The sequence below is a fragment of the Chenopodium album genome, chromosome 22, assembly GCF_948465745.1.
Source record: "Chenopodium album chromosome 22, dcCheAlbu1.1, whole genome shotgun sequence".
In the NCBI taxonomy this organism is placed as follows: Eukaryota; Viridiplantae; Streptophyta; class Magnoliopsida; order Caryophyllales; family Amaranthaceae; genus Chenopodium; species Chenopodium album.
In genome coordinates, this window is record NC_137855.1 from 5,152,879 (window position 1) to 5,170,864 (window position 17,986).

Below are 17,986 nucleotides of genomic sequence, written 5' to 3' on the forward strand. Positions count from 1 at the left end.
AAGTTAACATTCTGAAAATCGCGTCTTAGATCATACTCACAGAACAATAGCTGCAAAGGTCCAAAAGTCTCCTGTCATTAAAATGAAGATAGTTTGTTGGTGCTGTTTTCCTACATCATCCAAGTAAAGACAGTATTATAAGAACTTGCAACAATGTACATGGTAGCATATTGAGCTACTGAAGGCCAAGTCATGACAACTTACAGATGCTTTCCTTCTGAGTTCTGATTGATCACCTAATAGGCTAATTGGCTAAGACGATCATTAGAGACATCATCTTCCTCCATTAGTTTCTTTAACCGTGTAAAATGGGCCAATAACAATTCTTGACATGACTTTCGATTCCATAAGATCAATTCAAAACAAATTGGTCCAACTCTGATCTAAGAGCATTAATATAATCTTAACAATATTATATTGATACTTGATTGTCTCCCCAACTCCCAGCTTTATATTAGTGTAAATGATATAAACTAGGTAAAAAATCCTTAGCTAGAAAGGTTTCCTGATTTTATATATTTCATAATCTTTGTTTTAGGAAATATTAAATATATAAGATATTATTGCATTATATGACAGAATTGTAAACAACAATTAGAAATTGTAAAACCAATACTATAATAAATTCAGTAGTGTACATACACAAAATCTTTAGTTCTGTTACATGTGGTATCAACAAAACCCCTCAAAAACAGAACTTTATATCAATCTTTATTCTTTAGACCATCCAAGTAGAGCAAGCCTTTATTCTCTAGACCATCCAAGTAGAGCAGGAATGATCTGCATAATGCTGCCACTCAACAAAGACTTCAACAGATTTAGCTTCTTCAGCGAGTATGGTGGATACCTAATCGATGAATCCCCATCAAAACTTCTGTACATAACGGCCTTCTTATGGCTGAATGCCTCAAAGGAGAATTTTCCATGGTAGTAGCCCATACCACTCTCACCGACTCCTCCAAATGGTAATGCATCAACAGTTAGCTGTATCGTCAGAAAAATAGCAGCAAACTTGTCAGAGAAAAACAAAATTGATTTCTGTTTTGCAGATTTGATTTAAGGAAATAAATAATTACATGCAAGATAGTGTCATTGATGAGCATTCCTCCAGCTGAAATGTCCTTGACAAAAGCGTTTTTAAGCTTCTCATTATTGGTGAAAAGATATGCTGCTAAAGGCTTTGGTTTGGACTTGATCAATTCGAAACAATCTTCAATTTTTTCAACCTATAAAAGTAACATTAAGTGACACTCACAATCTACTAGAAAATACAATAACGAAATGCAAAGTAGTAGTAACATATAAAAAAGTTCAATCTCAATCTCAAAACCGAGCTTGATGGATTCAAGTATTCAACACTAATCATACTTACTGTAACAATAGGTAGCAAAGGTCCAAAAATCTCCTCTGACATCAGAGCAGACTCTTTTGGAGCATCTACCAAGATGGTTGGCGCTATTTTCCTACATTGTAGAAGTGAAATAAGGTAAGAGCTATCAAAATAATGCATAGTATGCAGGAATATATGATGTTATTAAGACCACTAAGCTTAAGCATCTAAGAATCATGGAGCATTGCACGCCTTACAATTGCATTTCATCTGTTTGACCACCTAAGACGATTGTATCAGAGACACCATCTTCCTCCATTAGTTTGATTAACCGTCTAAAATGGTACAAGTTTACTACTCTTGACATGTCTTTTGATTCCAAAGGATCCTTCCCAAAAAAGTTGTCCAACTCTGAACTTAAACCAGCAATCTGTCAACCATAAGGGAAATATCAACATATAAGGCAATCTATAACCAACAATCATTCCACAACTCCACACATTATAAAATATCAGCAAGAACAGTTGCATTACTAGCTTTGGAGCAAAATCTTTAGTGGTAATGACATAATCTGCAGCAGTGCATGTCTGCCCGCTATTGCAGGACCACTTTCCTGCTATGATTCTTCTTGCTGCAACCTGTAGTTAAATTCTATGAGGAACAAATACTAACAAGTATAAGTATAAATATAGATTTTTAGTATAGGAAGGATTAGTACTTGCAAATTGACATCAGAATCAACAACTACAGGGCATTTTCCTCCAAGCTCTAATACAACAGGTGTGAGGTGCTTTGCAGCTGCAGCCATGACTATTCGGCCTACTCTTCCACTACCTAAGAAAAAGAGACAGAAAACTAAGGGCTTTCAGAGATGTAACTATGCTGAAATGATGAAATATCGTGTCAAAAACAAGTACAAATATAACCTGTGTAAAATATTTTATCCCACTGTTGCTCAAGAAGGGCAGAAGTTTCTTCAACAGCACCCTCAACGACTTTTATTGAGGTATTGTCAACATATTCTTGGAATAAGTTTGCGATTAATGAGGATGTGGCTGGAGCCATTTCTGATGGTTTTAGCAGTACTGCATTGCCAGCTGCTATTGCACCAATCACCGGATCAATTGATAACACTGTCAATTTAATCATGTAAGTAAGACTGACAATACATGTTAAGTCTAGGATCCAATTCAGAATCATAGAAGATAAATACGGAGTATCCTCTTACATACAGAAAGGGTAATTCCATGTTGAGATAACAAGGACAATTCCCAAGGGTTCTGAGACAATCTCTGCTGATGAAGGAAACGTTGTCAACGGAGTTTTCACCTGTAAGAAACATGGCATTGCCCTTCTTAAACAAGTTCTAACTTCCACATTTCTGTCAATATTAATCTTAAGTGTCTAAAAGAAACTACTCACCTTTTCTGGCGTCATCCACTGCTTTAGTTCCTTAATTGCCAACTTGCATGAAGATTTTATCATGCTAATCTACATTACAAAAGATGTACATTAAGTGCAAATTGTCTACAAAATTTGAACAATGTAACCTTCCTAAGTTATATTCTTCTAGGGTAAATTCTATGTAAATTACATGTATAACATCATACTTGAGATCGAATAACTTAATAAAGCGAACATTAAAATCTGACCTCAGCGATAAATGCTTCAAATTCAGGCTTGGAAAGATCTTTATTAAGAGCTTCAATGATATCCTTTTCCCTCTCATCAACCATTCTAGAGATACCCTCCAACTGAGCTAATCTCCATTCATAAGTCTTAGTCTTTCCAGAATCATACTGTTGTCTAAGCTCCTTTACTACAAACCCGGCTTTATCTGCATCAAAAGATGCCTCCCTTTTCTCTTCTGCCATTACAGAGATTGCTGCACTGGAACTTCACAGCGCGAGACACCATAATCAAACATTTGTCAAAGAAAACAAGAACACTAAGCATACTAAAAAAAACTAAATATGAAATATTGTTTTTCATGCACATTTTGTTACAACCAAAAGAGTGGATCATCTAATCCACTCATCATGCAAACTCGAAACCATGTAAGATTTGTTAGGTTACGTATACGAGCCATATCTATAGATGATGAAGTATAAACCCATTATAACGAATGCATACATTACATACGTACACTTTTTAATCCGCAAAATTTCCCCTATCAAGTTAGTAAAACACGTAATTTAAATTAATCCCAACACGGCAAACACGTGCCACGAATCTTAATAAACATCCCCATGTGTGTGGACCTAGACATGTCAAATGTCCCAACACGTACTATGGTTGGATCACAAGTTAGAAAACTAATCAACACCCATCCATAACATGTAATTAGTTCCTAACAATCTTGAAAATAGATGATTATGTCAATTCTTGGAAATAAATTCATCCAACAACCATCTATAACAAATCTTTAATTAAGTCAACACCTTATCAATTACTATCATAAAAAGCGAGAAAGAAAATATACCAGTAGATACGTGAAGAAATAGCAGGACGAAATCGAGTTTTAAGCTGATAAACTGTCTTTGCTGAAGTATTATTATTCCATAAACAGCAGTTGTAAGTAGTCTTGCTCACTCCTGCTCCAAAGTTTCTATACAATAACAGGGGAGAAAAAAAAAATTATAGATTAGATGAGTTCCTGTAATTATAAAAACAAACTACCTCGGTCTGAAATTAATTGTCACGTTGATAGTGTAATTTAACTCGTGATCTGGATTTGATGAGAAAGACAAAGATAGAAAGAGAAGAAGGGTTAATACCTGGGATTATTCTGAAGTTGAATGGAGTAAGCAATGGAAGTCATTGATTTATAAATGTTTGAATGGGTAAATAAAATCCTTAAAATGTGGAATAATGTGATTACCAGGAAAATTGGTTACATTTAAAAAAATAATTTTGATGATGGTAGCAAAGAAAAAAACGAAATATTAAAAGATAAAGGAAATAGTTTGTATATTTTTCTGGTTGTTATTGGTTCTGTTTCCTAAACGACCTAAAGTCATAACTCATAACTGTCATGTAGCGGCCTACTCGTGATTATTTTTATTTAATTAATGATGTCACATTTTCAATAACAGACTTTATTTTTTTTAATTTTTTGTCTCATTAACACGTACTACTTAGTATAGGAAGAAGAAAGATTGGGTCAGTGTTACTATTGGGCCATCATTAGTCCTTGTAATTGGGTGGGTTGGGTTTGAAATAAAAGGTGTGTTAAGGTTACAAGAAAGCTTTAAAGGGAAATATCACTAACATTATTTAATTCGAGTAATAAAAAAAAAAAAATTGAAATTTTAAGTGTAGCTTTCTCATTTCTTGAGACTCGGTTTTATTTATTAGTAATACTTTATGGTTTTGCATGCTTCTATTATTTTAAAGAAAATATTAAAAAAAAACTTTTATAAATTAATGGAGCTTAGAGCTTATAAATTAATCCCAAAAACAATTCTATAAACCAAAATAATATATACTCGTACTACGTAATAGTAAGTGATTACCTCAAAAATTCATTGGAAAAGTATGATAAATTGTACTTTTATAGTTCTAAATCAAAATGTTATTTTATCTCAACACTTTATGCTTATATAAGGGTTTGTTTTCATTGACTGAACTGAACTGGACTTATTAGAGCTGAAATGAACTGAACTGAAGTGAAAATAATCGTATGAGAATAGTCCCTAAGTCTCTTTTCGTCTTCATTTAATACTTTATTCACTTTTTATCAACCAAACAATTTTTTTTTTAATAATGTACTTGTAACTAATCAAATTCCACTTTCTTCTTTTTATATTCAGGTTAAATCAACAAAACTCACTATAATATATTTTTGTTTTATTCATTTTTCTAAAAAGTTTTGCAAACAAAATATGTGACTTTCAAGACTGTGTTTGATAGTACGAGTAACTTTTATAGATTTGGCCAAATCAAAAACAAAAATAGGTATTTTGTTTTGCAATGTAGTTGATATCACAGTGGTTAATGATGCAAATAACTTTTGCAACCATACCGTAAACTACCACCGAATTACACTCGTACTATGTATCAGCTAAACCTAAGCGATATCCAATTATCCATGTTTAAACATCCATGAAGTTTATTATTCAACATTGATTTGGCAATCTTGAATTCAAACATTCTTGTTATGATTGAAGTCACAAAATAGTCAATAATTTGTACTCGTACTAAAATTTTCACACAATAAAATTCTATACTCATAACTATCATCATACAAGTATTATTCATATGGGCTCCATTCTCTACCACCTAAACATTGGGCCAACTCATTCATTCATCCTGAAAAATCGAATATAATTCTGGGTCCATCTTTCTCTCTCTCTTCACTCCAAAGTACAGTATCAATCAAATTCAACTCAAAACAAGCACTAAATTCCAAAATTCATTCATTACCCCCATTAAAAAACCTTCAATCAAAAGTTCTTCTTCTTTAATTTCCTGTAAATTTCTCTTTCTCTCAGAAAATATAATGTTATCTGTAAAGCTGGTTAGATCTCTTGTTCTGGGTGAACCCATCATCAACCCTTTTCATCTTCATCATCATAACAATCATAATCATGGTGATAAAAATGATGATGATGATGATGTTAGAAAAACCCATGTAGAGTATGATGCAGATGATGATAATGATGATGAAATCAACAAAACCCAGAAAATGTTGAAGAAGAAGAAGATGCCATTGTTGTTATTCATCCCAACTAAAGAATTAATCTGTGATACTTTTCGATTAGCTGCCATTGCTAGAGATATTGGCATGGATTTTCACCCTTCTTCTTCTCTTTCTCATCTCCTATTTTCATGGCCTTCATCATCTTCATCTTCAACATCAACATCATCGTTTTCACCTTCACCACCATCTTCATTATCATCATCAAACAATCGACCTTCAGTTTCATCGAATACAACAACATCAACTTCAACAATGTCGTTGTGGGGTTGTACTACGATTCCAAACGACGCCGTTCCGATCCCTTTTCCTTCTCTCTCTACTGCTTCTTCAATCTCTCTCCTTCGTTACTTTGTTTCTCTCTCTAAAGGGTTGTTCAAGCTTGTATTCCTTGAGATTGACCCTAATTCTAGGTTTAATTACTGTAATTATGATTGGGATTGTTCTTCGAATGTTGCTCTGGTATCTAGGGTTTCTGGGAAACAGCTGAATTCAATGGAGGATTTTTCTAGGGTTTTAGCTGGAAATGGGTGGTCTCTTTTCCGGTCATCGGAGAATAAGAAAACGGCGTCGCCTTTGGTGTATATGTTTAGAAAGAATGAATCGAATCGGGTTCGGGCGAAGAAGATGATCAATGGTGGTGCTGGTGGAGAGTGTAGGATTAGGGAGCTGAGGTTGCCTGCATTGGATTTTAAGAGTGGAGTTCCATTGAGGATTTTGCAGTACATCTTGCTCATGACTGATGATCTCTTCTATCTTGCATAAATTATTTGGTGAGTTTTAAATTTTTGAATTTAATTTGAAGTTTTATGGAATATGTGTTATGCTTTTTGGTAGAATAACTGCATTGTTATTGAATTCAGGAAAGAAATATTCTTGATTGTGTATGAAGTATGAAATCATCTGTTCTCTGAATTAGGAATTGTTCCATTGTTTTGTAGGAAATTAGTGCCAAATTTATTCAGTCTCATTGCTATACAATCTGTTGGAATAAGGGGATGGACGGTTTCGAAATTTGTATTAAGAAAATTTGTTTTCAGAGGAGCATTTCACTTCATGGTTACTCTGAGATTATGTTAGTGAAGGGCTGGTTGATTTTCGTGGTTTCCTTGCGATTAGAGTAACGCTACTTTGTAAAGTTGTTACTCTTGTTAACCACCTGACTAGGGTAAAGAGAGGAAAAAAAAAAAAAGCCAACTTTATTCTTACTCACTTGCTCTTAAGAGTTAACTTTCTTCAAATGAAAGTAAAAATGTAATTTTTGTTAACTTGTAGGTTGGGTAATACTTCGTAGTTAGCTGTTCAGAGTTTTTCTTGTAATAACTTTGGATTGATGACTTGGGGTTGTCTTTTTTTACCATTTTGTGTAAAGGTGGAGGCCTTTTGAATTAGATTGATGGAATGTCATTGTACGAAAAATTAATATGTTGGCTATTATCTTAGCAATGAAAGAATTGAAATGCTTGCTGCTGGTTGATGGCTCTTTTTTGTTCCTTTTATTTTATTCCTATTGCTATTAATTTGCCAATTAGAACTTTTGAATCATAAGCTGTATAGTGAAGGGCAGACCTTGTGCTGTAGCGGAGCTAGAATTTTCTCATGTGGGTCGATATATGGTATACCTGTATCTCAATTGGTATAAGCTAAACAAAATCACAATGGATGATGTGAAATTGAATGTAACATGCCCTTGTTTTGAGAAGTGAAAGCGATTTGACCAAGGACCTAGATCACTAGATGGATTGTCTGGCCACTTTCCTCACAGTGTTGTTCCACCTATGATTGTCTCCATCTGTTTGGAGTAAATTTTAATATTTGTTCTCTAAAATGTATGTGTTTGGAGTGGGAAGTTAATTAGAGGGCAAGGGGACCAGCAAATTTGCTCTGCTTAATCAGTCTGTATTTCTTTAGCATTTATGCCAAACTAACAATCTAGATACTGTATGCATATTAAAATATGAAGGGCTAGTAATTATCTATTGTCACTTTTAAACATGGACCTTAGAAAGAATGAATGTTATACACTTAGACTTATACTAATAAGATAGTTGAGCAGTCGAGCTTTCGTACAACATAATGTCAATTCCCAACGCATCCAGTTAGGTATATATATACATGCCAATATCAATTTTGAATCATGATGTTTTTCTTTTCTATCTGTTTTTAAATGCAAATCTGCTTTTCTATGACGTTAGGTATAGTTGATCTGTATGACCCGGTGTTTATGGTTTCTTTTGAAGCTCTGTTTTAAGTGTTCAAATTTAGTTTGGGTTTGACAAATTTTCAAATAGGGATTGTGAAAATCATTTATGTAATACTCTGTATGTACTTGAATGGTGTATACTACACCAGAATCTAGCTACACCAATTTACCTCTACCTTGACATTAGATAGAAAAAAAAACCCATCAAATATCTTTTGTTATGTTTGCTTTATATTTTTCTGTGCTGATTTATCTAAAAGGAGTTACATGTGAACTGCAAAGATCTCTGCCTCTCTGGTTTGTGTTGTTACTGGACCCGGAATTCTCTGTGCACCTGTCGATCATAGAATTTTACATGGCAGATTTTTTTGTTTGCTGTAATTATTCCTTCCACGGTCCTCTTGCTCCCTTTAAGCATATGCTTTTGTATGCATACATTTATCTCCTTTCTACCCTCCTAGAAAATTAGATCTGCTTTACACTGAAGGACTAAAGTATGCTGTTGAACTTTTATTATAAAGAGCATGTATTGTACTTTTTCCTTCTACGATTGATTACTTCAGAGTTGGATGAATGTTTCCTTATTCTGAAATCAATTTTGTTCAGGGGCTATGCAGCTTGAATCCCAATATTTGGCGGATCTCTTCAAGTAGACAGCACAATTATGCGTGGATCACTTCTACTTGGCCAGGAGAACCACAACTATTCCAAGGAAAGCAAGGGTGAAGAATATCAGCAAAAGGAATGCAGCATCAGCCTGACAAGGGAGTTCTACATGGAAAGCCGAAGCTCGATAGTGATCCAGTATACTGTACCAGATCGAACTTCAATCAATACATTTTTCACACCGATGAGTTGTTAATATAGTAGAATTTAGCAACGTGAATAAAACTGTAAAACACCTGTGTATTCCATCTCTGTAAAAGTATTCTCACTGCACTTGGAGTTTATGAAAAATGGAAATTATGGATCTATTTAATTAGTCTTGTTCCCGTATGTGTACCAAAGTATCATGATTCATTACCATCAACTCCTTGATTACACTGAGAGAAAAATGAGTGGATATAAAATTACTTCTAGATGTACCATGAACATCTTGGTGGTTTACATGATATGATATTGTCTAGAGTTAACTTTTGAGTTGAGATTCTTTTTTTTTAATACGAAGTACAATATAAGTGTTTCATAAACCATTAAAAGGAAGATAGTATTTTGGCATAAGAGTTTCATTGACATCAAAATTCCAAAGCTCTCTAATAATACAAACCCTTTAAAATACAAACCCTTTTGTTTTAGGAAAATTTGTTCAAAAAAACCTTTTAAAATACAAACCCTTTAAAATACAAACCCTTTTGTTTTAGGAAAATTTGTTCAAAAAAACCTTTTAAAGTGACCTTTTTGCTCAGAAAAATCTTTTAAAAAATTTTTGGCCAGAAGAAACCAGTTTTAAATTTTTTTTGTTCAAGACAACCTAGTTCCACTTTCCGACGTTGACTGATATATTTCCGGTGTTGACCACGTGTTTTCCCACATGTGCGTGGCACATGACTTCTAATTTCCAAATGAAACCCCCTTTTTCCTAACTCCACTCTCTTTTCTCTCCAAGTAAACCCCCAATTAAATACACACACACTCTCTCTCTCTCTCTCTGTATTCTCTTTGGGAGCAAGCATCGAGGCCATAATTCTTCTCTGCCATGGCTGCAACATCATCAATGAGGAATTGAAGCTGCGACATTGAAATTTCACCAATCAAAACAGTAAGTTTACTCTTAAAAATCGATTCTTTAAATAAAGCATTCAAAAAATTTTCTTTTGCTCTGCCCTAGGTAAGAACAAATTGAAGCGTACTGCGTCGAATTCAATGCCACACTCACACCTCATAACACCTCCTCCAACCATAATTGCACATAATTGAAAAACTTTAAAGGGGGGGACCCTAATTTCCACTCAAGTATCAAAAAACTCAAAGATGGACAAATTAAACACTTACCTATAGTCGAAAATTGGTGGAAATGCCTTCTATTGCTTCGAATTAACTACACTCCAACAAAGGCGTCAAAACACAGAGCACAGAAAGAGAAGAGAAGAAATAGAATACAGAGAAGGAGAGGGAGAGAGAGAGAGAGTAGGAGAGAGAGTGTTTAATCGGAGGGAAGAGAGTGGATTTAGGAAAAAAGGGGTGTCATTAGGAAATTAGAAGTCATGTGACACGCACATGTGGGAAAACACGTGGTCAACGTCGGAATAGATCAGTCAGTGTCGGAAAGTGAGACTTGGCTGTCTTGAACAAAAAAAATTTAAAAATTGGTTTCTCCTAGCCAAAAATTTTTTAAAAGGTTTTTCAGAACAAAAAGATCACTTTATAAGGTTTTTCTGAACAAAATTTCCTTTGTTTTAACTATTGAGATATCAAACCAAACACAAGAACTCTACATATATGCATTGCCTTACTAGCTCTTTTATGAGGAGGAGCTTTGCCCAAGAAGTTCACCTAGAATCGTTCCTACACCCGCGCCTACACTTACAACCACACCCACCCTCAACATAAGCCACCTCACCACCGCTACATTTTCCTAGGATGGAAGAGGACCATTATTGTCTATTGGCATTGATTGCAAGAATGAAGTCAGAAATTATCTTATTGATCATCATTAAGGCTCATTGAGTGCCGAGTGTAAAGACATGTTCTCATTCACTGAACTCAGCTGAACTGAACTGAACTCAACTGAAATGAATATTTTATAAGAGAAGGAAATTAGGAGCTGAACTGAACTGAATTGAGCTGAACTGAATTGAATTGAATTTCAACGTAAGAGAACAGGCTCTAAGAGTGTTGTTCGTTGCTCAAAAACGTCCTGAGTTCCTTAGTCAAGAGCACTTACAAGCATGCTCGGGTGCCGCTATGCCTTTAAAAAAAAGGTGTTCTTCAAGTTTGGCCTAAAATTGGTAACTCAATCATACAAAACACCAATTCAATTTTAAACATTACACAGTAGTTAATACAAACTTAGATTTAAAAACAAATGAATTTTAGGGCTGAAATCTCCAAAAAAACAATTCCAATAAAAAGTGGGAAAGAAACACAAAAAACCAACAACGAACCAAAGAATATATTACAACTTTTACGAGTATAAATCTTTACAAGCCTGCAATCAACTGAACTACAACTCAACTGATAAACTTCCGAAGCAAGTCCTTCGACGAATCACTTAAGTTACCTGATGACAAGAGGCCAACAATCAATGAAAAAGTGTGTGCATCAGCTTCAAATTTCTTGCCAGTCATAATATCACAATAGTAAAATGCATTTGACAAGTCATTATTGAGAATATTTCCTCTGATGATATTATAGGTTCGATCATCAGGGGGGCAACCATCCTCCTCCATTATCCTTAACACATGAGCTACTTCACTCATGAGCCCTTTTTTGCAAAAGCCTTTGATCATTATAGTGTACGTTCTAATATTAGGTTGAAGACCCTTTGATACAAGATCGGAGAAGAAATTTGCCGCATCTTCAAGTTGCCCAGCTTCACACAAGCTGTTCATCAGGATATTGTAGATGGCAACATTTGGCTTAACACCATTATCCTCCATTTGTTCGAGTAATTTCACTGCCTCATCAAGTTGTGCAGTTTTACAAAGGAAGTCAAGCAAGGAGCCATAGGTGATGACATCTGGTGCAATTCCATGATCCCGCATTTCTTTGAACAGCTTATGGACAAGTGGGAGTCTATTGGCTTTGCACAATCCATCGATAAGAGTGGTATAGGTAACAGCATCAGGGGTTATCCCTTTCCGAAACATCTCTTGGAAAATGTTTAGGGCCTTGCCAATGTTTTTAGCCTTGCAATATCCATTAATCATAGTACTGAAACTGACAAAATTTGGTTCACAACCATTTTTAACCATGAGATCAAGCAGGTTCTCTGCATCATCCATCTGACCACGCAAACAATAACCATCAAGTAATGCACTATAAGTAATGATGTCTGGAGCCACACCTTTCTGAATCATGTGCTGTAAAATGGACTGAGCTTGATCAACGCAACCATCTTTACAAAACATGTCAACCAGCATGCTGTAGGTCTTAACATTTGGTGCTATGTTGCTCTCTAACATCTCAGCTAACACACGCTGAGCCTCATCCCCACAGCCGGAATTGTAGAGGCCTCGAATCAAGGAAGTATAAGTGATAACATTGGGTTTAATGCCCTGAGTTTTCATAGAGGAGAAAAGGTGCAGGGCCTCTTTTAACAGCCTGTCCTTACAAAGACTATCGATAATAGTGCTGTATATAACAATGTCAGGCTTACAACAACATCCAGATTGCATTTTTCTAAGAAAATTGAGAGCAGACGCATTATCACCAATCCTACAAAGGCCTTTGACAACAGTACTATAGGTAAAAATGTCAGGTTGTAAACCAAGCTTAATAATTTTATCCAACAACTGAGCAGCTTGGGGTAGCTTATCACAATGGATATAGCCATTAATTAAGGTATTAAAAATGACAGAATCAAGGGGATACCCAAGCTTAAGTCTTTTACCAAGGAGAGAGAACCCGAAATCGATACGACCCAAATTACAGTAGCAGTTGGCAAGAATACCAATAGAATGCATATTGGGTCGAATACCATAAGACTCAAGCTTCCTGGAAAGAGAAATAACGGTGGAATGTGGTTTTAAGCGCTTCAATTTGACAATTGCAGTGAACAGCTGATTGAAATAATCGACAGAAGGAAGAGGGCGCAATTTAATCATTTGATTGAAGAGAGAAAGGGGAAATTTAAGATCAGAAAACCCTAATTCTGATTGTTCTCTAACAGATTGAAGAAACAATTTACGATCATTATCAAAACCAATTAAAGAAGTATCAGGTGTTCGTTTCGGGGAATAATGTCTGAAAATGAAGAAAGTAAAAAGAGGAAGACGAACAAGGGTATTAAAAAAGGTATTACCTTGGCTGCCATGGAAGAAGGCAAGAGAGGCGGAAGTTCTGGCACCATAACCAGAAGAAGGAGCTCTGCAACTCAAAGAATTCATAGTACTCCGTATTTCAGAGGCTGCTTCTTCAATCTATCACACAGTTGCTAAGTGTAGTAATTTGTGAATTTGTTTTGTGTCTTTCTTGCAAGTGTTGAAGGAGAGTGAAGAATTGACCACAAAGATAAGATTTAAGGCCTGTTCTCGAAATTCAATTCTGCTCCTAATTTCCTCTCTTATAAAATATTCATTTCAGTTCAGATCAGTTGAGTTCAGTCAATGAGAATAGGCCCTTACTTAAGTCAAGCTTTAATTAATCATCATTTTTAAGTAGTACTAAAATCCAATTATGTGACAATCAAAATTTACTCGAATGTAAAATTCCCTCAAAATTACAGGTTGCTACTATGAATTTACAAAATGGTGTAATAAATGGAGTAATCTTGTGTGTAACCAGGTGGCGGTGCCAAGATTTTAGCCCGAGGTAAAAACTATAGGATATGGAAGTCTCATAATTTGACAAAAACATTTTCTAAATGACTGAATTATTTGAAAAATGCAAGTTAGGGCCTGTTCATATTTACTTAATTTCAGTTCAGTTCAGCTCCAATCAGTTCAGTTCAGTTCAGTTCAGTTCCAATCAGTTCAGTTCAGTTCAGTTCAGTTCAACTCTTAATTTCCCTCTCACATAAAATATTCATTTCAGCTCAATTCAGTTCAGTTCAGTTCAGTTCAGTTCCAATCAGTTCAGTTCAGTTCAGTTCAGCTCCAATCAGTTCAGTTCAGTTCAGCTCAGTTCAGTAAATATGAACAGGCCCTTAATCACCGAATCTACCGTCAAAATTATCAAATAATGGGTAAATATGAAAATTTTAATTTTAACTTTAACATATTCTCATTTTTTTTCCCTCTTTAATTCTTAAATATTCTCACGCGTTCTGTCCCAAATTTTCTCCACTACCAGGTGCTATTAATGTCAACTTTAGTATATCAAGCAAGTAGGTTTTTATGTGACGAGTGTTGAAAAGATTATGTTACTACTTCCCCCTACTTTCAACTTTTGAGTGTCTTACCCGTAAATATTAAATCGACAAAATTGCGAGTTTTGATATTCTTGAAATCAAGTCAATTTCCTTAACCAACCCTCTAAAAAAAACAAGGTCAAACACTCCAACTTTATTTTAACCTTAGTTTTTCTTTCCCTCTAACAAACCGCGCCTTCCTCTATTATCCATTTCTTCTCTCCAAATGGTTACTTCCAAATTCTCCCTCTTTCTCTCTCAAAATTAACCAAATTACAGAACCAATTTCACTCCAACAATTTTGAACTTGATGCAAGATTTCTTGCTCAAATCAACAATAAAGAAATGTTCAGTAAAGCCCAATGCTTTGATATCAACTGTTTTTTCCAGTCACCTTGTCATCTACACACCTCATTCACCATCAGATTCTCAGTTTCTCCTCTTGAAACTCATGATTCTTCCAAAAAACCCAGAAATTCAAACGTTCTTGAAATACCCAATAAAGGGCACAAGAAATTCCGGAGATTGGAGAAGCAGAATATCAACCCAAGTGGTGCAATTGATAAATTGAGTAAAAACCCACATGATTCTGTTGATGAATTGGCTAAATTAAAATCTGGGAAGAATCGAAATCATCAAAATAAGATTAATGGTGTGGTTAAATTAGAAGGAGGGCGTGGAAATTTTCCTACAAAAAAGTTGCACACCAAGTGTTCGACGAAATGGTCCTCTTATGGAGGGTGTATTCCGTCTATATTGTTGGCATTGGAGAGTATTAGTGACTTAGACGAGGCGTTTAGGCCGTGGGAAGAGAGTCTTAGCAACAAAGAGAGGAGTATTATTTTGAAGGAACAGTTGAGTTGGGAGAGGGCATTGGAGATTTTTGAGTGGTTTAAGAAGAAGGGTTGTTATGAGTTGAATGTGATTCATTATAACATTATGCTTCGAGTTTTAGGAAAAGCGCGGCAATGGGGTGAAGTAGAAAGATTTTGGGATGAGATGAGGGCGAAGAGGATTGCACCGATTAATTCTACCTATGGTACACTTATTGATGTTTATAGCAAAGGCGGTCTTAGGGAGGAGGCTTTAGTTTGGCTGCAAAGAATGAATGAACAAGGCATGGAGCCTGATGAGGTTACTATGGGAATTGTTCTCCAAATGTACAAGAAAGCAGGGGAGTTTAGAAAAGCTGAGGAGTTCTTTAAAGTGTGGTCTTTGGATAAATCGAAAAAAGGGAAGAGTACACTTGAATCACACAGAGCTAGCGCGATTAAGGTGAATTCTGGGGCGCAGCTTAGTTTGAGCTTGTATACATATAATACTCTCATTGACACATATGGGAAATCGGGGCAGCTTCAGGAAATGTCTCAAACCTTTCAGAAGATGCTAGGTGAAGGAGTTATTCCTGATACAATAACCTTCAATACAATGATTCACATTTATGGGAATGCTGGCAGGTTGGAAGAGGTTAACAAATTGGTGCGAAAGATGAAAGAACTCAACCGCGACCCTGATACTAGAACATATAACATTCTTATATCCCTTTATGCTAAGCGTGATGATATCAACCTTGCATTTAGTTACTTTGCTCAAATGAAACAGGCATGCCTACAACCGGATCCTGTGAGTTATCGCACCCTTTTGTATGCTTTCTCTATAAGGCAAATGGTTTTTGAAGCAGAGATGCTTATCTCAGAAATGGATAAGAGGGGTCTTGAAATGGATGAATTTACGCAGTCTGCCCTGACTAGAATGTATATTGACGCTGGCATGCTTGAAAAGTCATGGTCATGGTTTGAACGTTTCCACTTCGAAGGTAAAATGACCACGGAATGCTATTCTGCTAACATTGACGCATATGGGGAGCGTGGGTATGTTAATGAAGCTGAGAAAGTTTTTGTCTGTTGCCAAGAGAAGAACAAAATAGGTGTGTTGGAATTCAATGTGATGATCAAAGCTTATGGCATCGGTAAGAAGTACAATAAAGCATGTCAGTTGTTTGATAGTATGGAGAAGCTAGGTGTTCTGCCGGACAGATGTAGCTATATATCTCTCATACAATCGCTAGCAGCTGCGGATTTGCCTCATGTTGCTAAGCCCTATCTGTTGAAGATGCAGAAAGCAGGTCTAGTGAATGATTGTGTTCCATACTGTGCCCTGATCTCAAGCTTTGCAAAGCTTGGTCAGTTGGAAATGGCCAAAAGCTTGTACAAGGAGATGATTAATTACAATGTGCAACCTGATGTTGTTCTTTATGGTGTGTTAATTAATGCTTCTGCAGAGAGTGGAAATGTTACAGAAGCCATGGAGTATGTTGATGCTCTGAAAGAGGCAGATCTCTCGTTGAATGATGTAATCTGCAACTCCTTGATCAAACTCTATACAAAAGTTGGATACTTAGAAGAAGCATTAGATACTTACAGACTGCTTCAATCATTTGAGAAGGGTGCAGATGTATATTCTTCAAATTGTATTATCGATTTGTATAGCAAACGATCAATGGTTAGGGAAGCAGAAGAAATTTTTGATGATATGCAGGAAAGAGGTGAAGTAAATGAGTTCTCATATGCAATGATGCTTTGCATGTACAAACGGGTAGGCAGACTAGATGAAGCAATGGAAATTGCAGAAAAGATGCAGGAATTAGGACTTCTGACAGAGCTGCTGAGCTATAACAATGTGCTTGCTCTATTTGCTGTTGTTGGAAGACTAAAGGAGGCGGTTTCAATTTTCAAGGAGATGATTAGTCTTGAGATTGAACCTGATGATGCCACTTATAAGTCACTTGGATTTGTTCTTGTGAAATCTGGAGTTCCCAAACAGGCTGTTGCTAAGCTGGAGGTAGAAAGGAAGAAGGATACTGATAGTGGTTTGCAAGCATGGGTGTCAGCCCTCACTTCTGTGGTTTGCACGGACAATTATGGCGACTATGATGGCGATTAAATGCTCATTGATCAACTTTGGATCTTTGTTCTTAAGTAGCCATTGCTGTAAAGAGTAATGTAGTTGTTGCCAATCCACGCACGCAGAAGCATTTAGCTAAATTGATTGTGTTCATGCTCATGACGGAGACTGATGCTATGGAGGCTTCTTGTAAAGATTGTACATTGCCTTGGCAATATAATTCTACGGAGTTTCTTTTTCCTTTATCTTGTTCTTTTGTAAGCTTGAAAATAATCTCAAAAATTGTACAAGTAATGATGTGAAATACGAGTAAAATTTTGTAGAAATAGAAGGAAAGTTGTTCATCATCAATCTGATTTTGTATTTTATTGTGTGTTGCGAAAAAGAAATTATGTTAGGTAGGAACATAATTAACACTTAGAGATAAAGCATGAGACCATGAGTAATCAGAATCAATGGCAGTTGTTACTGGGAGCAGCGCATGTAATACCCTGTTGGATTCGACAACGGCTGGTACATTCAGATCATACTCAATGTTACAGTGACTTCCATCAGTTTCCAGAGATATAAGAGCAGCACAGCAACTATTGCTTATAAGTTATAACCTGATTATACCTGAATCCAGCACATATTTACAAGTTTTTAAATGCAGTATTATTATCACTTAGCTCCTAATGTTTTTCTTGTTTACCATTCATCAAAAGCAATTGTTAAAAGCGATTATTATTTGTGTAGTTACACAATACATAGGATCAACTCCCTAATTCAATCTGAAATCGTACCTATCACAGCAAAAAAGGGCTGGGTTTGGTTCGGATAGAAACAATCCATTAATATTTG

At 35.7% G+C, this 17,986-nt stretch overlaps 4 protein-coding genes across 5 annotated transcripts; 2 read left to right on the forward strand and 2 right to left on the reverse strand.

Moving 5' to 3' along the window:
* Positions 1-594: 594 nt before the first annotated feature.
* On the reverse strand, positions 595-4,300 carry LOC145604604 (aldehyde dehydrogenase family 3 member H1-like). The gene is made up of 12 exons (XM_081660504.1): positions 4,108-4,300; positions 3,813-3,938; positions 2,983-3,226; positions 2,753-2,821; positions 2,563-2,659; positions 2,257-2,463; positions 2,049-2,164; positions 1,864-1,968; positions 1,588-1,760; positions 1,373-1,463; positions 1,077-1,226; positions 595-984 (listed from the first exon to the last, which is right to left on the reverse strand). Exons 1-12 carry the CDS (start codon positions 4,149-4,151, stop codon positions 745-747), a joined length of 1,662 nt encoding a protein of 553 aa, XP_081516630.1. The 5' UTR covers positions 4,152-4,300; the 3' UTR covers positions 595-744.
* A 1,340-nt stretch (positions 4,301-5,640) lies between these two features.
* LOC145605322 (uncharacterized) lies at positions 5,641-9,177 on the forward strand. 2 transcript variants are annotated; one of them, XM_081661359.1, is made up of 2 exons: positions 5,641-6,802; positions 6,971-8,145. In XM_081661359.1, the coding sequence occupies exon 1, from the start codon at positions 5,832-5,834 to the stop codon at positions 6,792-6,794; it is 963 nt and encodes a 320-aa protein (XP_081517485.1). In that variant the 5' UTR covers positions 5,641-5,831; the 3' UTR covers positions 6,795-6,802; positions 6,971-8,145. The 2 variants fall into 2 exon arrangements, with proteins under 2 accessions (XP_081517485.1, XP_081517484.1); XM_081661358.1 differs by lacking the exon at positions 6,971-8,145 and adding an exon at positions 8,839-9,177 and having other exon boundaries at positions 5,644-6,802.
* Positions 9,178-11,311: 2,134 nt separating this feature from the next.
* Positions 11,312-13,347, reverse strand: LOC145605775 (uncharacterized). Its single transcript, XM_081661841.1, has one exon. It carries the CDS (start codon positions 13,278-13,280, stop codon positions 11,403-11,405), a length of 1,878 nt encoding a protein of 625 aa, XP_081517967.1. The 5' UTR covers positions 13,281-13,347; the 3' UTR covers positions 11,312-11,402.
* Positions 13,348-14,424: 1,077 nt separating this feature from the next.
* On the forward strand, positions 14,425-17,477 carry LOC145605435 (pentatricopeptide repeat-containing protein At3g23020-like). The gene has a single exon (XM_081661486.1). It carries the CDS (start codon positions 14,588-14,590, stop codon positions 17,183-17,185), a length of 2,598 nt encoding a protein of 865 aa, XP_081517612.1. The 5' UTR covers positions 14,425-14,587; the 3' UTR covers positions 17,186-17,477.
* The last annotated feature ends 509 nt before the right edge of the window (positions 17,478-17,986 follow it).